The sequence below is a fragment of the Nymphalis io genome, chromosome 7, assembly GCF_905147045.1.
Source record: "Nymphalis io chromosome 7, ilAglIoxx1.1, whole genome shotgun sequence".
NCBI classification, from domain to species: domain Eukaryota; kingdom Metazoa; phylum Arthropoda; class Insecta; order Lepidoptera; family Nymphalidae; genus Nymphalis; species Nymphalis io.
The window spans coordinates 10347501-10368417 of record NC_065894.1 but is presented as its reverse complement, the minus strand read 5'-3'; the positions used below and the strand labels follow the sequence as shown (position 1 = coordinate 10368417).

General features: G+C 32.6%; 1 protein-coding gene and 1 pseudogene across 1 annotated transcript; both read left to right on the top strand.

Moving 5' to 3' along the window:
• The first annotated feature begins 1028 nt into the window (after positions 1–1028).
• LOC126769464 (gastrula zinc finger protein XlCGF57.1-like) lies at positions 1029–8111 on the top strand. The gene is made up of 6 exons (XM_050488290.1): positions 1029–1266; positions 1479–2427; positions 2651–2833; positions 3029–3182; positions 3467–3613; positions 4822–8111. The coding sequence occupies exons 1-6, from the start codon at positions 1132–1134 to the stop codon at positions 5087–5089; spliced, it is 1836 nt and encodes a 611-aa protein (XP_050344247.1). The 5' UTR covers positions 1029–1131; the 3' UTR covers positions 5090–8111.
• A 2671-nt stretch (positions 8112–10782) lies between these two features.
• The window catches only part of LOC126769517 (uncharacterized), a 15836-nt pseudogene continuing 5701 nt past the window's right edge, over positions 10783–20917 (top strand).

The following is a 20917-nucleotide window of genomic DNA, read 5'->3' as shown; positions in this document are numbered from 1 at the left end:
AAAATTAAATTTGTTTGACGGAATATGACCGGAACGAAGTCTCATAAATTTCACAATATTTTTTCTGCTACTTTTAATTTTTTGAAACCATGGGCAATGAGTAAGTTCACATACAATTGTCTTGTACCATATACCTTTATGTCGCGATCGTTCATCTATTTAAATATTCTTGCCAGTTTTGTTTACATGTTTTCTTGAATTAATTTAAAATTTCACTATGAAAAGGTATGTACTGATAAGGAATTCTGTCATGAATAGCTTGTTTTGCTGCTTTGTAAGCTTCCTCGTTGCCCATGATTCAAATATGTGAAGGTATTCACTGGATAATTATTGTTTTATTTGCACTTTGTGCCGAAGTGAAAACGGGCACTCTTTGAATCAGACAGTATAAAAACCTGACTTCCGGCACAAGATGACGCATATGACAATGATTCCGAAATTGCAATCAGCTCACTATGCATTATAGATATATCTGCCTTAATTTTAAATTTAATTCTTATATCTGCCTGAGGGTCAAAGATTGCTGCACCTGAACCGAATGTTTCCTTAGAACCGTCGGTAAAAATTTTGTAAAACGACTTATATTTGTTATCTAGAAGTGTCCAACAGCTATTTAACATGTCTGATTTCTTACACAGTGTTTTTGACGTCGCTATTCCTTCTACTACTGGTAATATATTATTAGATAAGTCTATACCACTGACACATGTATGGAGAGAATGACATAGTAATTTTTTATTTGATATAACAGAATAATGGCATAAATTTCTGAAGACTGTAACGAGCAGAGGAAGTTTTTTATTTCTCCAATAATAATTACAACACATATCGTTTAGATCTTTTAAAACATTTACAGTTACGTTATTTTCGACAGATCTAGACTTTAGCACAAACTTTATTTTAACGAAAAAAAAAAATTAAAAATGGGGCCGTATGGTGGATTACCTACGCCTTTTCAAAGTGGAAAAATATGACAAGTAATTGTCAATTGTCAAAGAAATATGTCACTGTAAACAATGTTATTTCGATATTTTCATTTTGCATTTTTATGAATTTTGAAGTAACAATAGCATCAAATGTTTTAATTTTATTAAATAAGAATAAAGAATAACTTTACGTTTAACAACTAAAATGATAGATATCGAGAAAACTTGTCGGACTTGTATGAAAAGCAATGTGTCTATGGTGGATTTATTTGGTCCTATTAAAATTGAGAATAATAGTTTCATACTAGCAGATGCGTTGATGGAAGCTACTCCTTTACAGGTAATTATAACAATAGTTTTTGAAGTTGTGTTATTTAATACCTATTGTAATTAGACATCTATATATATTACATAAAATAATTATATTTACATAAAAACAAGAAACAAAACACGGAATTGTCGTCCACAAATTTTCTTTTTGAATAAAATTGCTAAAATAAATAATGACTTATCTCAAAAGTTTTAATGAAGTGGTGAATTTATTATCTCTAGATTACCAAAGAAGACGGTCTCCCTCAAAACCTTTGTGATGAATGCGTAAAAGCCTTACAAATAATGTATATATTTAGAACCCAAGCTCTTCATTCCGAGAATGAGTTAAAAAAACTTATTCTTTCAAGTGCTGGCATAAAAAATGAAGAGGCTGATTATGATTTAAAAAACGAATTTGATTATACATGTGATTATGATGATTTTACAATTAATGATGTACTGTCGAACCAAGAAACTAAATCCACTTACAGTTGCGACACATGTAAAAAAAAGTATACAAACTATGAAAAATACTTAAAACATAAATCAGTTCACATCGAACCGACTAAATCATGTCCAAATTGTAACAAAAAGTTTTACAGGAAGTCTTTATTAAGGGAACATATGAATAAGAGATGTGAGCCTAAAGATAGTGTTACCATTGAATGTCAAGGTGCTAATGAAGTTGAAGAATTAGACATAAAAGTTAAATTGGAAGACGAAGAACACAAATGTCCAGAATGTTCTATATCATTTCAATCACAAAAGTATTTACATTTACATTTAAAAGAGCACAAGAAAACTGATTTGGTGGAACAGAAATTCATAGACTCCATGCAAGAACACAATGGAACTACAGAGAATCTAGAGACAGATATAAAAATAGAAAGTTCCAATGATCAGTTTAAATGTTCACAATGCAATCTCGTATTCGAAAAGTACAGGTCTCTTATATCCCATTCGAAAAAACACAAGAATCTGTCGAAGAATGGCATTTTTAAATGCAACTACTGTGGTAGAGGTTTTTCTTCTAAAGGACCTCTTAAGAGGCACTTGTTACTTCACTCGCAAGAAAGACCATTCAAATGCACTAAATGTCCAAAGAGCTATGTTCGTAGGGATGCTCTTGTAGCCCACATGCGTAAACATAGTGATGTTAAGAGATATACTTGTGAACACTGTAATAAAGGTATTATATACACTTTCATATTAATTTATAAAAATAATATTGAGAATTGATGGGACATTGTCAAATTGGGTGACAGTGTGTAGTGTGTATGTGTGTGTGTCACGATATCACAATAGCATCATAACAATAATTCATATAATCACATATATAATGTACTTAGTAGCAAGTGTTCAGTAAAGCTACTAGTTACAATGCATAAGTAAAGATTTTGTTTATATTTCAGCATTTATCCAGTTATGCACTTTAAAGGACCACATCAGAACTCATACGGGGGAGACTCCGTTCCTTTGCTCCGAGTGTGGAAGGGGCTTTAAAAACAGTTCCAATCTGAGACAGCACTTAGCACGTCATTCGGGCCTCAAACCATTTGCATGTAATTTGTGTCCTAAGACATTTTGTACCAAAGGTATTAAATATTTGTTTTGCTGATTAAGGAATACTATTTATATATTTTTTATATTAATTTACGAGGATATTGTAAAATATGATTTCTCTGTTTATTACTTCGATATTGGGGAAATTATTGTTTTGTAATTTTAATTTGATCATTTTTTTTTTCAATAACAACAAATTTTCACAGATTTTTTTTTTATTTTTTTAGGGCAAATGAAATGTCACATAGTCTCACACACAGGTGTTCAACCGTACAAATGTAATGAGTGTGGGGCGTCATTTACAAAGGCTAACTCTTTGAAAAAACATAAATTAATACATCTCGGATTAAAACCATTTGCTTGTGATAATTGCAATATGAGGTAATGTATAACGACAAGTGATAATAAATATTAAATAAAGTGATAATATAATAATATAATGTTTTTTTAATGTATTATCTGGCGATTTTTTGAGATTATATTTATCTTTTACGAGACAAACCGTTTCTCTCAAGTAGAATTTTCTAATTACATGGATCTACTTGTCGCTAGACTTGAACCATGCATAACTTAAATTTAAAACAGAGCTCATAAAAATTACGAAACTTAATTTATTTCGCAATTAACAGATTATAATTAGTAATGAACACTTCCGGTGTCCGCAGGTTCACGGCGAAGGACCACCTGACGCGGCACGTGCGCACGCACACGGGCGAGAAGCCGTACCGCTGCCCGCACTGCGCGCGCGCCTTCACGCAGAGCAACGACCTCGCCAAGCACGTGCGCGCGCACGTCGGACAGAACATATACCAGTACGTGCGTATACACTACACAGATAGAGAGATTTGTGTTTATAATTCATCTCGTGCTTGACGGTGAAGGAAAACATCGTGAGGAAACATGCATGTGTATAATTTCATTGAAATTCAGCCACATGTGTATTCTACCAACTCGCATTGGAGCGGCGTGATGGAATAAGCTCCAAACCTTCTCCTCAAAAAGGGAGAGGAGGCCTTAGCTTAGCAGTGGCACATTCAGAGGCTGTTACTGGATCCGGTAATATAGGTGCATCGTGCTGGGCCTTTTAGATATAATTTCATTAATACTCCGCTTATCTGTGTTCCTGTTTGAAGAGCGAGTGAGTTTACAGCGCACAAGGGATATGACGCCTTAGATCCAATGGTCGGTGTCTTGTAGGTGTAAAGTGTGGTTATATTTATCGTAGTGCTAATGTCTATGGGAAAAGGTGAAGACCTGATGGCCAATATGCTTGTCTGCATTGCGAAATATTAATAAAATTGTATATATTAAGTTAATACATTGAAATAGGCTATGCTGCTATCCTAAGGAACTTCTGTCTATAATATATAAATGTCAGTCGTGAGTTATAAATGTAATCTGCTATGATTACATATTAAATTACAATACTTTGTAATTAAATGATTTTTTTTTTGTAACGCTTACCTGAAATATCTACTTAACTGATATACATAAAACTTATACCAGAAAATGCAGCGCGTTTCGGAGAATGTATAATATATTAATAATAATAATAATAATAATAATGTCCTCCAGAGCGATTTCGGCCACGGCAGCCAATCTCAAGAGAGATTAGCCAACTACGCAGGAGATATTATAGTGCACAAGTGTGTACGCAAACACAGGTGCACTCTCTATTCCCTAACTCTCATAATCCGATGGGACGGCAATCCGACACGGTCGGTAAGAGTTCAGGCGCAGGACCAACGACTTTACGTGCTTTCAGAGGCACGGGAGTGACACACTTCCAACTTCCAGACTCCGGGCTGCCACTGAGAATTTTCTGACACAAAAACCCAATAACTTTTTACTGGCCCGACCTGGGAATTGAACCCAGGACCTCCGGGTCTGCGGCCTTACATCAAGCCACTAGACCAACGAGGCAGTCATAATATAGTATTATATATGTAGCTGCGCTTTAAATTTAGACAATAACTTTTAAAGTATTACTATTCATAAAAAATAACTCGTTTCCTTTCAGGTGCACAGTTTGTCAAGCAAGATTCAGGCTAATGAGAGAATTGAGACTTCACTATCCAGTTCACTACACCGGCACCGAATCCACTGCCCTTACAGATAAGGAGGAGCCCCTAGTCATACTAAAAGGATGTACCGACTCCAGCATCGATGATAATATCGATAAAACGGCGACAGACGCACAAATAACTATAACGTTTAATAGAAATATTCTCGACAAAGATAGTACTGGTGATATTACTATAAACATAGGGCCAGAGAAGATTAATTAGTTGGGTTCTATTATGACATTGAAATGAAACTCAGAATGCTTGCTTTTGGGAAAGTATACCAAAGGATCTAAAAAATAATCTGTATCCTATTCCAATCGATTTTGACGAGCCGGTTGGCGTGGTTGGTAGAACACTTGCGTTTCACGCCGAAGGTTGTGGGTTCGATTCCCACCCAGGACAGATCTGTGTGCATGAACATGTCTGTTTGTCCTGAGTCTGAGTGTAATTATCTATATAAGTATGTATCTACAAAAGAAAAGTAGTATATGTAGTATATCAGTTGTCTGGTTTCCATAGCACAAGCTTTGTACAAGCTTAATTTGGGATCAGATGGCCGTGTGTGAAAAAATGTCGCTCGATATTATTATCATTATCGATGAATTTTACTTCCAAAAGCCCGATTAACTTCCAGTAACAGCCTGTGAAGCTCCCACTGCTGGGCTAAGGCCTTTTCTCCCTTTTTGAGGAGAAGGTTTCGGAGCTTACTCCACCACGCTGCTCCAATGCGGGTTGGTGGAATACACATGTGGTTGAATTTCAGTGAAATTAGACACGTGTAGGTATCCTCATGATGTTTTTTTTTACCGTCAAGCACGAGATGAATTACAATCACAAATTAAGCACATGAAAAATCAGTGGTGCTTGCCCGGGTTTGAACCATCTGGGCTTTTTTTAACATATACAATTTTTTCACAAATCCATTGAATGGAATGGAAGGATAGAACAAAAAGCCATTAAGCTAAGAATTGAATTAAATTTTATATATTATTTAAGATCTCGCCCAATTGTGTCTCGATTCAGTATCAAATTTGTTTATTTGTCTTTACTCCTAATGTTGGAATATTACATATTAGAATAGTATAACTAGAAACTGAAGATTCAACTGTTACTTATTACCTTTAGATTTTAAAAAGCTTATCAAATTCAATCTGTCTGGTGATTGGTCGGTGTCAGCCGCTGACGTAATAGGCGACCAATGAGCATTCAGTATTTAGGCAGTATCCGACTTTGGCCAGCGAATCAAAAACTGAAAAATTAAAATTAGACGGTTAAAGTTCGAATTTCAAAAATGCAATATTTGAAACTGGCTCTCTCTTAAACTCGAATGGTTAGGACACGTTGAGACGTCTTATAACAGATGTTAACAGTTAAAAAGGGTAATGGAAAATTTTCTATTAAGGCCAGAATCTTCGAATCGAAAGTGAAAAATCGTTGGTAGTCTTAGTAGTTTTGTTGACAACGCAAAACATTAATTTGTTAAAAATAAACTGCTTGACCAAACGAAATAAAAGCGTTTTCTGGGCGCGCGAGCAATATTGTTGTCGCAAAGATTCTCTTAATTTCTAAACGAAAGGTTTTTTTGGGGGCTTGACAACAGACATTAGTAAATTCGACACATAGACTCCTTAATAAAAGTTATTGACATGTAAAAGCGTTCCATTTATATAATGAAAGTATACGTTAAAAGGATTACTATCACTATAAAAACAAACAAAAACCATTTTTTTAAATAAAATAGAAACATTAACCATTTCTTACATTGTCTATTCGCAATCAAAATTGGGAACTAAGATGTTATGTCCCATGTGCCTGTAATTAGACTGGCTCACTCACCCTTCAAACCGTAACACAATAATAGTACGCATTGCTGTTTGGCAGTAGAATATCTAATGAGTGATAAGGGTGGTGACATATGGTGATGTCCAAACATAATGGCCGTTTTCTATGAACAAAATAAACACTAGCTATGTTTTTGTCTAGGCCCAAAGGTGATATAAGCGCAACGCCCTCTTTTGTGTCGCTTGGTCGTCTATATATGATAGTATTATTATTAAAGTTTTAGAAAAATCATTGCTTAAAAAATATATATTAATCGAAACAGGATCTCGATATAAATATGCATTCCGTGCATATTATTATGCAAGCTATGGACCAAATATTGTAAAATTTTTACATATCCTATTTTCTTATATTATTCTTAAATTTGTTTGAAAGTGTAAGGTAAAAAATATATCTTTTATTTAATTAATAATAGTTAACATTTATATATAATTTGCATTAAAATACTAATATAAATAATTTTTAAACGGTAGTTTTGTATTGTACGTAGTTTTGAATACAGCGGCAAACAAATTAGAATTAGAGGAGTTTATTTTAAAATATGAATTTGATAATGGTATTTCATAAACGACTTATGCCTTACTTTATATATTATACACGTTATGCGAAAACAGTTCGTGTTAGAAAGTAGTTGTAGAAATAAAACGAGTCTAATGTGAAACATTTTAGCAAAAATATTACACTATTTTATCCAATTCTGTAAAACAAACGTGAACGTTTGTTCATTTGCACGCGTTTTATTTGGTTATATAGGAAATTATTTTTAATCTATATCCCCATTGTCAGTTCTAAACGCGTCCTGTCATGTTTGTTTTCATGAGAAATGTTTCATATAGTATCCGCCAGGGGCGCTGCGTATTTCTCCATATTTAATTCATGCCCAGGAAAAGTTCCTCTTATAATATTCTTAAAATAGTATATAACAGCGTAATATATAGTCGATATATCGACAGTGATAACCTGCCTTATATTTAAGCTCTCTAGTAAATAATTAGTATATAACGCATCTTATCTATGTCTATAATTTTTTTATAACTTGCATTCGTATTTATTAACATTACTGTTAAGAGTTAAGACATAAGTTAACGATATATAGTTATTTATATAGATGTCGGACCAAAGGTCGATTTCAGTGCTTCACTATACCGATGTGTAAAAAAAATTTAAACCAATCAGCGATTTAAAGCGCTGAAATAATTTGTTTGAATTTAAATAAAGTGTGTGTAAATTATCAATTTTTTATGTTTCGGTTTTGCAAGCGCGGTTTTTTGTATTATTTAGAAACAGACGGTTGGTGCTTTATTAGATACATATTTTTATACATATTATGCCATAATGTTGCTACGTTATTGTATAAGCTGTTTATCATTTTTTATTGGATATAATATTAATTTCTTTAAAAATAAATTTTCGCCTTTGATGTATTGGAGGCATTCAAATTATGGACTTTTATTTTATTCTGTTATATGAAAGTGTTTTAAGAACTTTTTTTAATGATGTATTTTGTCAGTTCGTCAGTTAAACGACAAATGGCAAAACCTTGTGAAGTTTTGGAATTTTTATGTGTATCTGTGCGACGGTGACCTCCAGTGGCTCTTGTGGATTCAGTTTAACTCTGGGCATAGAACGATTATGGTATTTGTCACATTTCCGCCATCGCACCACACCATGCACACCTTGTAAAAGATTATTATACCGTTAATGTACGTGAATCAACATCGTACAGCTTTCTTCAGCAAACTATCAGCAACTCTCATTGTGTTGCAGTTGTCCATGGGGATGGTGACCACTTAACATTAGTTGGACCATCTGCTAATTTACCTCCTTAAACAATAAAAAAAATGCGATTGTTGCTAAAAGGATGAATCATATATCCAGTTTTTTTACCCATTGATAAGTTTCCCGAGTTGATTAATGACTCATTTTGTTCCTATTATTTGATATATCAATATCAATGGGATTTAATAACTGGGTTCAATAATGATATTATAAATCAAATACTTCGATTATAACATTTACAAACTGTATTAAAACTAAAAATTATATTGGGGGTGTATCACAGACATATTTGTTTTTTAATTTATGTGTGCTAATTTTATATTACATAAATAGTATATATTGATTTGGAATAAGGCTTTTATAAATTTCAAGAGTCTGTGTCAGTTTCATTATTTGCATCGTATGACTAAGTATGTAGACTTTTTTTTCGATTCTTACGATTATTTTTCTTAATTGAAATGAATTTGTTTTTGGATTTAAAAAAAGTATTCAATTCATTCCCGAATTTATTTTATGCAATCATAAAAAATATCCTTGTACATATCTATCTAGATCCCGTTGGTCAGAAACAATATGTTATAACACATTTTATCATTAATTTAGAAAAATTGTAATTCAAAACTCCATGGAATGGTTTGGCTTGAAAAGTAATAACATCTAATGCTACGTCAGACAGCGGGCGGGACGGGACGCCGTCACGTCGACACATCTGCACAAGAGAAAATTTATGTGTATTGATGAATATACACACTCCTCACACTCTATTTTATTGCCAACAGCAATACTTGGTATTGTTGTATTCCAGTTTAAAAGGTGAATGAGCCAGTGTAAATACAGGTACAAGGGAACATCTTAGTTTCCAAGTTTGGTTGCGCATTGGTGATGTAAGGAAATCATAATATTTCTTACGGCATTATTGTCTACGACAACTGTGACCATCTGGTGGCCAATAGGCCTGTCCGAACGAAAGAAATATTTAAGTTGCAAGTTTAAAATATAATTGCTTTTTATCGTCACCTTTTAAAGAATATTCGGGAAATCTTATGCCTTTGTAATTAACCTTATACCTCGGAGCGGCGCAGAACTATGAAAATAAATTATATTACTCGGCAAGGCGGCGGCGCTTGTCTTTCATATCTATTAAGGCGACATATTAATCTAGGAACATAATGGCTATTAGTTGCAGGCATGACGCCACACTAAACCCCTTACTAAGAAACGTATAGCGGTTGTATGCTTGGATGTATACACACACATTGCTTTGTGTTATTCTATCCAGTGGCAAAATACTGAAGACAGAAAGAGAGAAATCTGGGTGCAATTATTCAACGATTCATAAACCATAATAAAAGCCGTAAGGTTACGCTCCACGCAAAAGTAATTAACACGGTTTTGTTGTCTGTTCATACTTATTTTTACAGCCGCGGTAGCTAGTTTTCGTCCGCGATTTCGTCCGCGTGTTGTGCGGGGGTGATTTTATTTGTGAAATTGAAAATTGGATTGAAAACGGGATCAGTGGGTTTGCCAAAAAAGCGTTAAAGACAGACAGTTACTTTCGCATTTATAATATTAGATTTATGTTTTTTACTTTTCTAAGAGACCATGCAGCTTCGTCGAGGCCATTTGGGCCAACAGCAACAGGACAATTCGAAAAAAAAACACGTTACATGTGACAGATTTTTATTCACCAAGCATAGGAAAACTCCGCGGTGCATACCCAGGTTTGAATCCGTAAGTAAGTTAAGATTCTCGTATTCTAGTCACCAAGCCATATCCGTTAAAGGAAGAAAGAATATAGTCAAGATAAAAAGTTAGGTAAATATCAATTTCTGTGCAATACTATACATCCCAATCAGTCTTATATCACTTAAGAAAGGTAACGTGAGAAGTGTTCTCGTATCAAGGATGCTCTCGTCTCGGCCGACGTGACCCAATAAATGAAAAGTTAGTACGACCCTGGTGCCCGACATTATTTATATTATTACCTATGTATATCTTTAAATTTATTTTATATTTCAATTAACATATATGTTTATGTTTTAGAAAATGTAAAAGAACATTTTATTTATTTCATATTAATTTTTAATATAGGGAAATAATGCAAAAACATATCGTATATTTTTTTAGTCTTTGACAACTTTATTTATAAAAAAAAAACATACAACAAAATGTATTTATTTAAAAACCCAATTATGTTATCATCTTATTAATTTCGTAATCTGATTTATGTTTCATAGTTTTTTTTTATTATGAAGTAAAATTGGTACCTCGCTGTAGTGAAGGTTCTACGTATTAATCTATGAGCCCTGGGCGGAAGGCGGGCGTGTCGTTATCACAGTGCGCAGGGAACAGCCGTGGGCGGCGCACGAGGTAAGAGAAATTGCATTACAACGATAACACTAGCACTATTTATATTTAACAATAAATCGTTATGGCATTACAGGATATTGTAATCGTTAACGGCTTTTTTGTTTAAATGTCATTTATTTTCATTTTTTTTATTGATCCTGCATGGATTATTTATTGCTCCAAGGTTTACATTGTCGATCCACAACTTCCCGCAGGGGATCCCATATTTGTTGATTTAATTTGCTCAAATATTGAACTTTAAAGGGAATAAACAATTGCTTATTTAATATATAATAATATGATGTTTATTTTCTGTTATTTTAATAAAGCTAAATTGTCTCGTCTTCAATGTTATTACTAGAACGTTAATTGCGTCCTATATTTTGCGTTCTTGTCAATACCATTCATAAATATTTATTTATTTAATTAACTACAGTGAAAATATTTTTATTTATTCACTGGGGCTACGATAAGTTCTAATCTTTTGTTCTACATTGTTCAAAAAGCATACCTATTAATATGATTTAAATCTTAATACGATAGTTTTGCCTCATTGCTATAATTATATTTGCGGTACAGTTTTATTAAATTACCGATTTATGTAAAATATTTTAAAGAACTCATTGATTTTAATATTATATCTTTATGTACTGTTTATCCGTTCATAAAATTGAATATTAAAACGTCTGTCGTGTAAGGCCCTGTCATATAATCCCCGTTTTTATATTCTAAGACAGGGTACAGCTGTCATAAAAATACATTTCGATTGCTTTTCGCTTTTATCTTTTGTATTAGGATTGAAAACCCTTATAATATAGCTTTATAAATATTTAAAGATAATTGGTAAAAAGTAAAATTAGGTAAATTTTATGTATTTAGTTTTTTTTTTCTACACATGCTCAAAGAAGTGTTTTAATAAGGGTCTGAAAATATTAAAAACATTCTAGAAATCCTATTACTTAAAATTGTGCGAAATATTTTTATCTAACATATATTTTAATATAAGCCGTACTCAATTTAGGCTCGTCAAAAACATTCTTGCTAATGGGTCGGAACCCTCGGCGTACTCTCGGACTCGGTTTCGGGATGTGCTAAACACAAAGCTTTGAATATTACACATCATTTATTTTATCTGTCGCTTAATTTATAAATCAATTAAAAAAATACACTGTAAGGACGGGACTAGGTAAATAAAGTAGATGTTTAAGGTTTGAAGATAAATTTATTACTGCCCTCAATACCATGTGTCAGCTGCTTATATACTACACTACATGCCCTACCAAACAAAAAAAAAAAATGTTGGATACATTAACATTTTTTTTTATCAAAATACAATATGAAAAAGTAAAATAAAATTGAATATAATAATAATTAAACAAAACAAATATGTAAACAAAGGTATAATAATGCAGTGTTGAAATTTAATATCAAATATCATAATAGGTACAGTCATAATCACAAGTCTTAATAAACAATATGTTTAATGATCATTCAACATAAAGTCTTGTCCTATTTTTATGAACAGTTTTTTCTTTACCATTGACTAAAATTACAACATTCGGTGATAAATCTTTAACAACTGTATATGGACCTAAATATAATGGATCAAGTTTGCTAATATTTTCATTTTTAACCAATACTAAGTCTCCTTGTTTATACTCCACTGGGTTTATACTTCTATCATATTTTATTTTTCTTAAAGTTTTACAATTTATGAGGTTTGTTTTAGCATCATTTTGTGACTTTTGTAACCGGTATTTTAGTTCTATTGCATAATCATCAAAATTGTAAATTGGATCTATTGTCGACCTAAGATTACTTGGTAAGTTACATTGTTTGCCAAACACTAATTCGTATGGAGTAAATTTTGTACTCGAGTGTACAGAAGTGTTATACGAAAAACACCAGTAAGGAATCCATGAACTCCATTCCTGACTATGACTGTTAACTTGCATTCTTAAATAAAATGTTAAATGTTTATGACTATTTTCAAGTGATCCTAAGGTCTGATGGTGGAAGGCTGTAGACTGTAATTGACTTATATTTAAAATTTTACAAACCTCTTCCATTGTAGAATTTATAAATTCAGTTCCTCTATCGGTCACGATCTGCCGAGGGATGCCATATCTAAGTATAAAATTATTTACTAGAGTTGTAGCTACTGTGCGCGCATCCTTACCTGCTATCGGATATGCCTCGACATATTTGGTGAGGTCGCATTGGAGCGTTAAAATGTAATTATAATTATTATCTCTTGTCAATGGACCTACCAAATCTAAATAAATCTTATCAAAAGCTGAATTTCCACAGTCCGTTATGGTCATAGGTTCTTTTATGGTATTTAAATATTTATAACGTTGACATTTACTACATTTTTTTACAAAAAGCTTAACATCATGCTCTAATCCTGGCCAAAAATATTTTTTACGAATGTTATTTAACATACGTCTTATTCCTGCGTGACCGCTAGTGGGCAGGATATGATAATCGTTTAATATAACTCTTTTCGTATCGTCGTCTATAATTTTTGTAACTCCTTTAATTACGCATAAACGGGGTCCGGACCACTTACGCATTTTATTAATAACCTGAGCTAGCTCTTTAATTATTTGAAAATTATTCTCATCTTTTATTACATATAACGTATTTATTTTTAAATCGATACAAAATGATTCCATTTCCCTCACAGAGACAGCTCGTGTACACTGGGATTGGGTAAACAGTTTCACAAAAATTGTACGATTTGACGACGAGTATGCATAATCACCACGCTCTAATGATACGCATTTTTTAAACTTTCTCCATTCTTCTTCATTCACAAATACCAACTCCGTGTAATACTTCGGTAGTTTTAACATCTCTACAACTCTTGGGTGATCAGTCCAATCGTCAGTAGAAATATTAGAAACCGAAGTAGAATTACAAGGTTTTTCATCAAGCTTCTTCTTTTGTGCCCTTGTAAGTACTGACAAAATATGATCATTCATCGCCTTTAATTCTTCACTACTAATTTCTATGCGTGACAATGCATCTGCAGCTACATTATCACACCCTTTCACATAAGTAACCTTAAAATCATACTCTTCAAGTATTAGCCGAAATTTTAACAATCTACTGGAAGGATCTGTCATATTGTATAAAAATATTAAGGGTCTATGATCCGTTTCTATAATGAACTTTCGTCCATAGAGATACGGTCTAAAATATTTAACAGACCAAACAATCGCTAAAAGCTCTTTCTCAATCGTTGGATACCTACGTTCAGCTTTATTTAAACTACGACTGGCGTAAGCTATTGGTCTACGATCAGCATTACATAAAATCGAACCTATTGCATACCCTGAGGCGTCTGTCTGTAGTATAAATGTGTTATTATAATCGAAAATAGGATATTGTAATATTGGAGGGCTCATTAACATTTCTTTTAAAGTACTAAATGATTTTTGACAGTTTTTATCCCAATTAAATATTACATTTTTACGACATAAATCATTTAATGGAATACAGATTTGGGCGAAATTCGGAATAAACTTTCGATAATAGTTCGCAAAGGCTACAAATCGTTTGAGCTCGTCTACGTTTTTAGGAACCGGATAATTAATTAACGCCTTAATTTTTTCTGGATCTGGTTTAATGCCGTCCGCTGATACCACGTGTCCGAGGTATAAAATTTCTTTTCGAAGAAAATCGCACTTATCAGGATTTAATTTTAAATTAACTTTTCTAAGCCTTGTTAAAATATCTAACAAATTTTTATTATGACTATCTAAATTTCTTCCGAAACAAATTAAATTATCCAAATATACAAAACATTTATCGTAATTAAGTCCCGACATTGCTACTGTCATTAAGCGTGAAAATGAACCAGGACTGGTTTTCAAACCCATAGGCATACGGGTCATTTGATACTGGCCAGACGGTGTTGTGAATGCGGTATATTTCCTACTGTCAGCATTTAGCTTCGTTTGATAATAAGCTTGTGTTAAATCTAATTGAGAAAAATAAATAGCTCCTGAAAGTGAGTCTAATATATCACTTATATTCGGAAGGGGAAATTTGTCATGCATTATACAATCATTTAATTTCCGAAAATCTATCACTAAACGCCAGCTTTTATTATTATCTTCTGATTTTTTAGGTACTAATAGTACTGGGCTAGACCATTCGCTGTTAGCGGGTTCGATAATATCATTGGCCAACATTTTTTGAACTTGTTTTTCTATTTCATCACGTTGAGAAAACGGTAATCTATATTGTTTAGTATAGACCGGATTCGTATTAGCTTTTAGTTGTATATTTTGTTCGTAAAGATTACACGTACCTAACTTGTCTCCTGGCAAGAAAAATACGTCAGCATATTTCGCACAAATGCTTTGTATACTAATGCTTTCTTCTTTGTTCAAATGATTCAATTTAATTAATGATAATAATTTCCGAACTCTTTTTCCGTCCAAATTTTCTTTGTTAAACGAACAAATATTATAATTTGATAATAAATCAATTTCAGGCCTAAAATAACTAAGATTAATTTCTGTTTCGCGAGTATTTAAAATTTGAATAAATATTTTTCCCTCTTTCGGTTGACAGATACTTCCAGCGATAAATACACCTTCACACAATTCTCTGGGAAATATAACACACGATTCATTCAAATAAGAATCAACTTGAAAAAACTTTTCACACCTCGGAGGTACCTTTATAAATGTATTTTTACCTAATTTTCCTATACCTAAGGAGAGCGTAATTGGTTTGTCGAAGCTATTTAAAGTAAATGTATTATTTTCGTAATTTAATACACAATTATAATTAGTTAAAAATTCTTGTCCGATTAAACCATCTTGAATACAAGGCAAATTCTTTAAGACATAAAACTTATGTTTGAATTCTATTCCACATAAGGTAAACGGTATGTAAACATAGCCCTCGGTGTACGAGGTGCCACCAATACCATTTACGGCTACGCGTTTTGGATGTATTGGAATATTCCTATCTCTTATTACATCGTATTTAATCACTGACATCGAGGCGCCCGTGTCAATTAGCATTCTATATTTGGTACCTAATATTGTAAACTCTACGAAATTATTATATGTATTGCATGCTAAAATAAAGTTAGGATCGAAAAAACTCTAAGTTTTGGTTATTTTCCGAAGTAGTAACCTGTATATCGTTTTGGGATTGATTCATAAGATACCCATGCTGTTTTCTACCGTTATTATTTCTACCTCGCGATACTGCACGTTCAAAATTATGTCCGCGTCCTCGAGAATTACTTGTGGATCCTCTATTGTTTCCTCGGTGGTATAAACTAGATGTTTGATTCGGCATCGGCCTAAATGAACTATTTGGCGTGTAATGTTGGCGTGCGTTGTTTAATACTCGACCTCTACTATGCCCCCTATAAGATGGTTGGTACTTACCTCGATGTTGAGTCGTGAAAATCGTTCCAGCTGATGTAAAAGAGCCTTGACGCGACAGTTCCTCGTCTTTGGCTGCTCTTATAACATCTTTCAGCTCTGAGTAGTTGCGGGCCGCTAAAATAGTGCTTAATCGACTGTTCCTCAAACCTTCGGTGAATCGCTGTATTGCTAATTTTTCGTTTACGGGTCTCAATATTTTAAACGCGTTATCGTCACCGTTAGCTTGGGAAATAGTCAATTCAACAAATAAATCCTCAAGTTTCTTACCAAATTCCTCAATACTCTGCGAACCTTGTCTAGATTTTAACATTTCTATTTGTAGTGCCGTGGCTGACTGCTTAGTCAACAGATTATTTTTCATGTCGGCAATAAGTTCTGTGGAAGATTCATAGTTAGATAACAAACGTAATTTGGCATTTTTAGTTAAACGAGTTTTAAGGACAAAAGAAATAAGTAACTGTTCATGTTCTTTCCTAATGGTTTGGCTATAGAATTCGATACAATCTATTAATTTTTTAGTAACTTCTTCATCTCCTGTCATAATAGGTAGAAGAGAAGTAGCAGTTTTCATGTCAAAGTCAGTCATGGTGCTAAAATCTTGGTCACTAACTAAACAAGTTGTTTGAATTTTTTGATAAAACGATTCAATTTCTTCGCAAGCAACTAATAAGTAATTTATCTCTTCCTTTTTTATATACCCTTTAGATGCATTAAAGTTTAACTCGTCACGATATTTTATATATTCGTCATATAAACTTTTTGCCTCTAAATATTTCTGTTCTAACAACTTTTTAGTTCTTTTCCCTTTACTTAGTTTAATTAAATTTATTTTTATATTTTCAATTTGATGTTTTATATCTAATATATGATCCATTTAAATCTTAAGAAACGGCTTAAAAATATACACTTAAAAATAATGATAAAATATGAATATATCTATTGTCTATAATACCATAACACCTTTGCTGATGACACTATTTCACTTCTCCTTTTATATATTTTTCACACTTTTACACTCCTATTTTTTTATAAGCATCCATTGATGCGTCTCCAGGCTAAACGACACGTTCCTGATTTATTTCTCCAGTCTCTGGTCCCCGCCTCGAACGTCTGAAAGCGCTCCTGGCCATCTCCTGATGCATCCAGTTTATGTGGCAGCGTTTATATAATTTATATATGGCAAACTTTGCCCCCAAAATTAAAAGTAAAAGAAAAATACCCAAAATTATATTTGTCACTTTCTGATTTTGGTGTATTAGTTCCACGTCGGCCGAATTCACGCCTCCTGCGGCATTTTGTGCAACCACAATTTGTTCTTTACTTTGTTCTTTGCCCATTTTGTATTATGACTCTACTAACGTTCGAACAATTAAATACACGAATGTCCAATATTACACAGAGCGACATTATATTGTTATACTGCACTTCGTTAGAACCCGAAACCGAACCTTAAATGGCAGGGTCGCCATGTAAGGACGGGACTAGGTAAATAAAGTAGATGTTTAAGGTTTGAAGATAAATTTATTACTGCCCTCAATACCATGTGTCAGCTGCTTATATACTACACTACAACACGAAAACATTTTAACGTAACTTGATACTTACTGCCGATTAAAGTTTTTGATTTTGAATTAAATATGAACCTCGATGGCGATCTATATATCTAACGGGAGGTGCATTGCCCAGATGCCTTTTAATCCGGCATTCTTGAGGCAATCGATATATAAGTTATTAATAATGCAAAGGCAGAAATCACATAAGATGGCGTGTCGTGACGCGTAGTGTCGTGTATATTGACTGATACGCCGAGAACTTCTTGACAGGTTAAAATAATTTAAATTTAAAACTGTAGTTTAAATAACACTGTACCTATTTCAACTCTTTATATTTAGTTTATTCTATTTAGGTTATTGCTTGAATTTTTCTTTAACATATACCATAGTATGACAGTTTTGTAGTACATAATTGTAAAACCTATTAATAAAATTTTTCAGTTATATTTCATTTTAATATATTCCCTGATTTTTATTGGACCAAACTCAAAATTGGACTTTTTAATTTGACCAAACTCCTGAATTTTCATATTAATATTGTGTATTTCAAATGTTCTCTCGGTTCGGCCAATGTTTTTGATTGATTTTATTCAAATAAATAAATACCTAACATATTTCAGATCATTTGAGCAGTCTGACTAAAACGATATAAAAAAAAAATTACATAAATTTACAAACTTCCGTTTTTCTTTTTATAGTTGATTCAGCGCTTCCGCTACTATTATAAACTACTCGAAAGACATTACTAAGTCATAATTAATGGTTTTATCGTTGTATATTTTATTTAAAGTTAATTTAATTTAATTGTAATATATAAAGACTCTTTTATATAATAATATGCCTCATCCATACTAGCTGTTCTTGCTCATCTGTAATGCTATTGTCACCACTTTACACGACCCTGAAGCAAACGATCCGTCGCCGAAAGTAATTAATTAGAAGAATAACTTACTTGGTAATTGGTATACTGCGGCTCTATTGTAATTCTGAATATTACTTTATATTTTATTAAATGCGTCTATATTAAATTGCAATTCAATTAACCTCTTTCCGAATACATTTTATAAATAAATATATTGCTATAAAATATATTAACATATATTTTATTGGTAAGATGTAATGTTGGTGTTTGAATAAAGTTGTAAAATCGTAGTCTTTATTAACGATATGAGTAGTGTGATCCGGGTTTCGCGGGGTTCACAATAACAGTAACAGCTTGTGAATGTCCTACTGCTGGGCTAAGGCCTTCTCACCCGTTTTGAGGAGAACGTTTGGAGCTTAATCCACCATGTTGCTCCAATGCGGGTTGGTGTAATACACATGTGGCAGAATTTCAGTGAAATTAGACACATGTAGGTTTCCTCACGATGTTTTCCATCACCGTCAAACACGAGATGAATTATAATCACAAATCAAGCACATGAAAACCCGGGTCAAACCGACGATAATCGGTTAAGATTCAAGCGTTCTTATCAGTAAGCCATCTCGGTTTATAGGGACAATAATTTTGTTTAAAAGTGGTGACCCTTCCGAAAAACTTCTATTTATTGCTGTAATAGATTTGTCTAATCAATTATTAATAATTGAATATAAAAATATATACACTGTCTAGTTATAAAGATATAATGAAGGTTTTTTTATTAACTACATCTCTACAGAATTAACATAATTAAAAATAAATCGTAAACTAGATGGCTTGAAAGCTATGCCTAATATAATTATAAACTTGGGTCTTCCTAATATGTTCCACGAGTATACGCCAGTGGTTGCACAGTATAATGGTACTGCTGAATAAAGCTTATTGACTTGATACGAGAAACTTTGATGAAATTGTTCCACTCGAACATACTCCTGTATCCTCAATAGACTTGATATAATTTTCAAACTTTATACAATTTGGTTGGTGTATTTTATTATTATAGTTATATCTTTTAAGTTGATCTATTGGATTTCAAGTCTAAGTTTATTTTAAGCTGTCTCCTCTATCTTACTTGACATTACCGTAACAGCCTGTGAATGTCCCACTGCTGGGCTAAAGGCCTCCTCTCCTCGTTTTGAGGAGAAGGTATTGGAGCTTATTCCACCACGCTGCTCCAATGCGGGTTGGTGGAATACTTACTTGACATTGTCTGTGCCCTATTCGGGAAGAATTAAATCTAAGTTGTTTTCAGTCGAAGTGACAAACTATTTTGTCTCCAATTATGTGAGAAAGAATAATTATTATTGAATAATCCATTTAATAAAATAAATTAATATTGTAATTGTGTTATGCGGGTTGTAATGTATTTGTACGTTGTATTGTTCTTATTGTATTTGTATTGTTTGCAATTATATATATCTACAGTACAGTACAGTAACAGCCTGTGAATGTCCCACTGCTGAGCTCCTCTCCCTATATTTCTACATAAATATATAATTAATTAAAGCTAATTTTGTAGTATTTTATGCGGTTATATCCCATTATATCTGGTTGAGTTGGAACTTCGTAGTTGTTGTTGCAATTACGGAGGCTAAAAAAATAGATTGCGACGTGAATCGCAAATGACCAACTGGCTTCTCAATTTGGGCTATGATGAGACTGAATCATTACTAAAACGATCAATATGACATTGACCTAACCTATTCTTTCTTCCTACCCCATCCCTTCCTTATAGTATATATATTTAGATGTATATATTTATATAGTATATTTTGTTAAATTAAATGATATTTGATTGTTATGTTTATAATGAACAAATAATAAATAAATGTGCTGTCGAATTGGAGGGCGATAGTAGCTACGACACAGTTTTATACTAATGTAGTTACTATCCTATTTATTGTTTAAGATATGTATAATTTTTTCAAAATAAATAAACAAATATAAAAAAAATAGCAAACCAAAAAGAATACACAAACATTACAATTTTATTCGATATTAATTTAAAAAATATAATCATAATCATTTTCAAGTTGCAAAAGAAAATTATGATATCAAAGCGTCAAAAGTCTCATCAGTCACTTTTAATTTTCGGTAATAATCACGATGAATTCGATTATCAAAACAAAAAAAAAAACAAAGTACAAAGTGTACACTATGTACATTAACTATGTATGTTCTGATAATA

What these genes read in the sequence shown, in the direction of transcription:
- LOC126769464 (XM_050488290.1), top strand. Translation starts at nt 1,132, where the DNA reads ATGATAGATATCGAGAAAACTTGTCGGACTTGTATGAAAAGCAATGTG. An exon ending in TGGAAGCTACTCCTTTACAG is followed by an intron (nt 1,267 to 1,478) that starts GTAATTATAACA and finishes TATTATCTCTAG; the next exon opens with ATTACCAAAGAAGACGGTCT. An exon ending in TGTGATAATTGCAATATGAG is followed by an intron (nt 3,183 to 3,466) that starts GTAATGTATAAC and finishes CGGTGTCCGCAG; the next exon opens with GTTCACGGCGAAGGACCACC.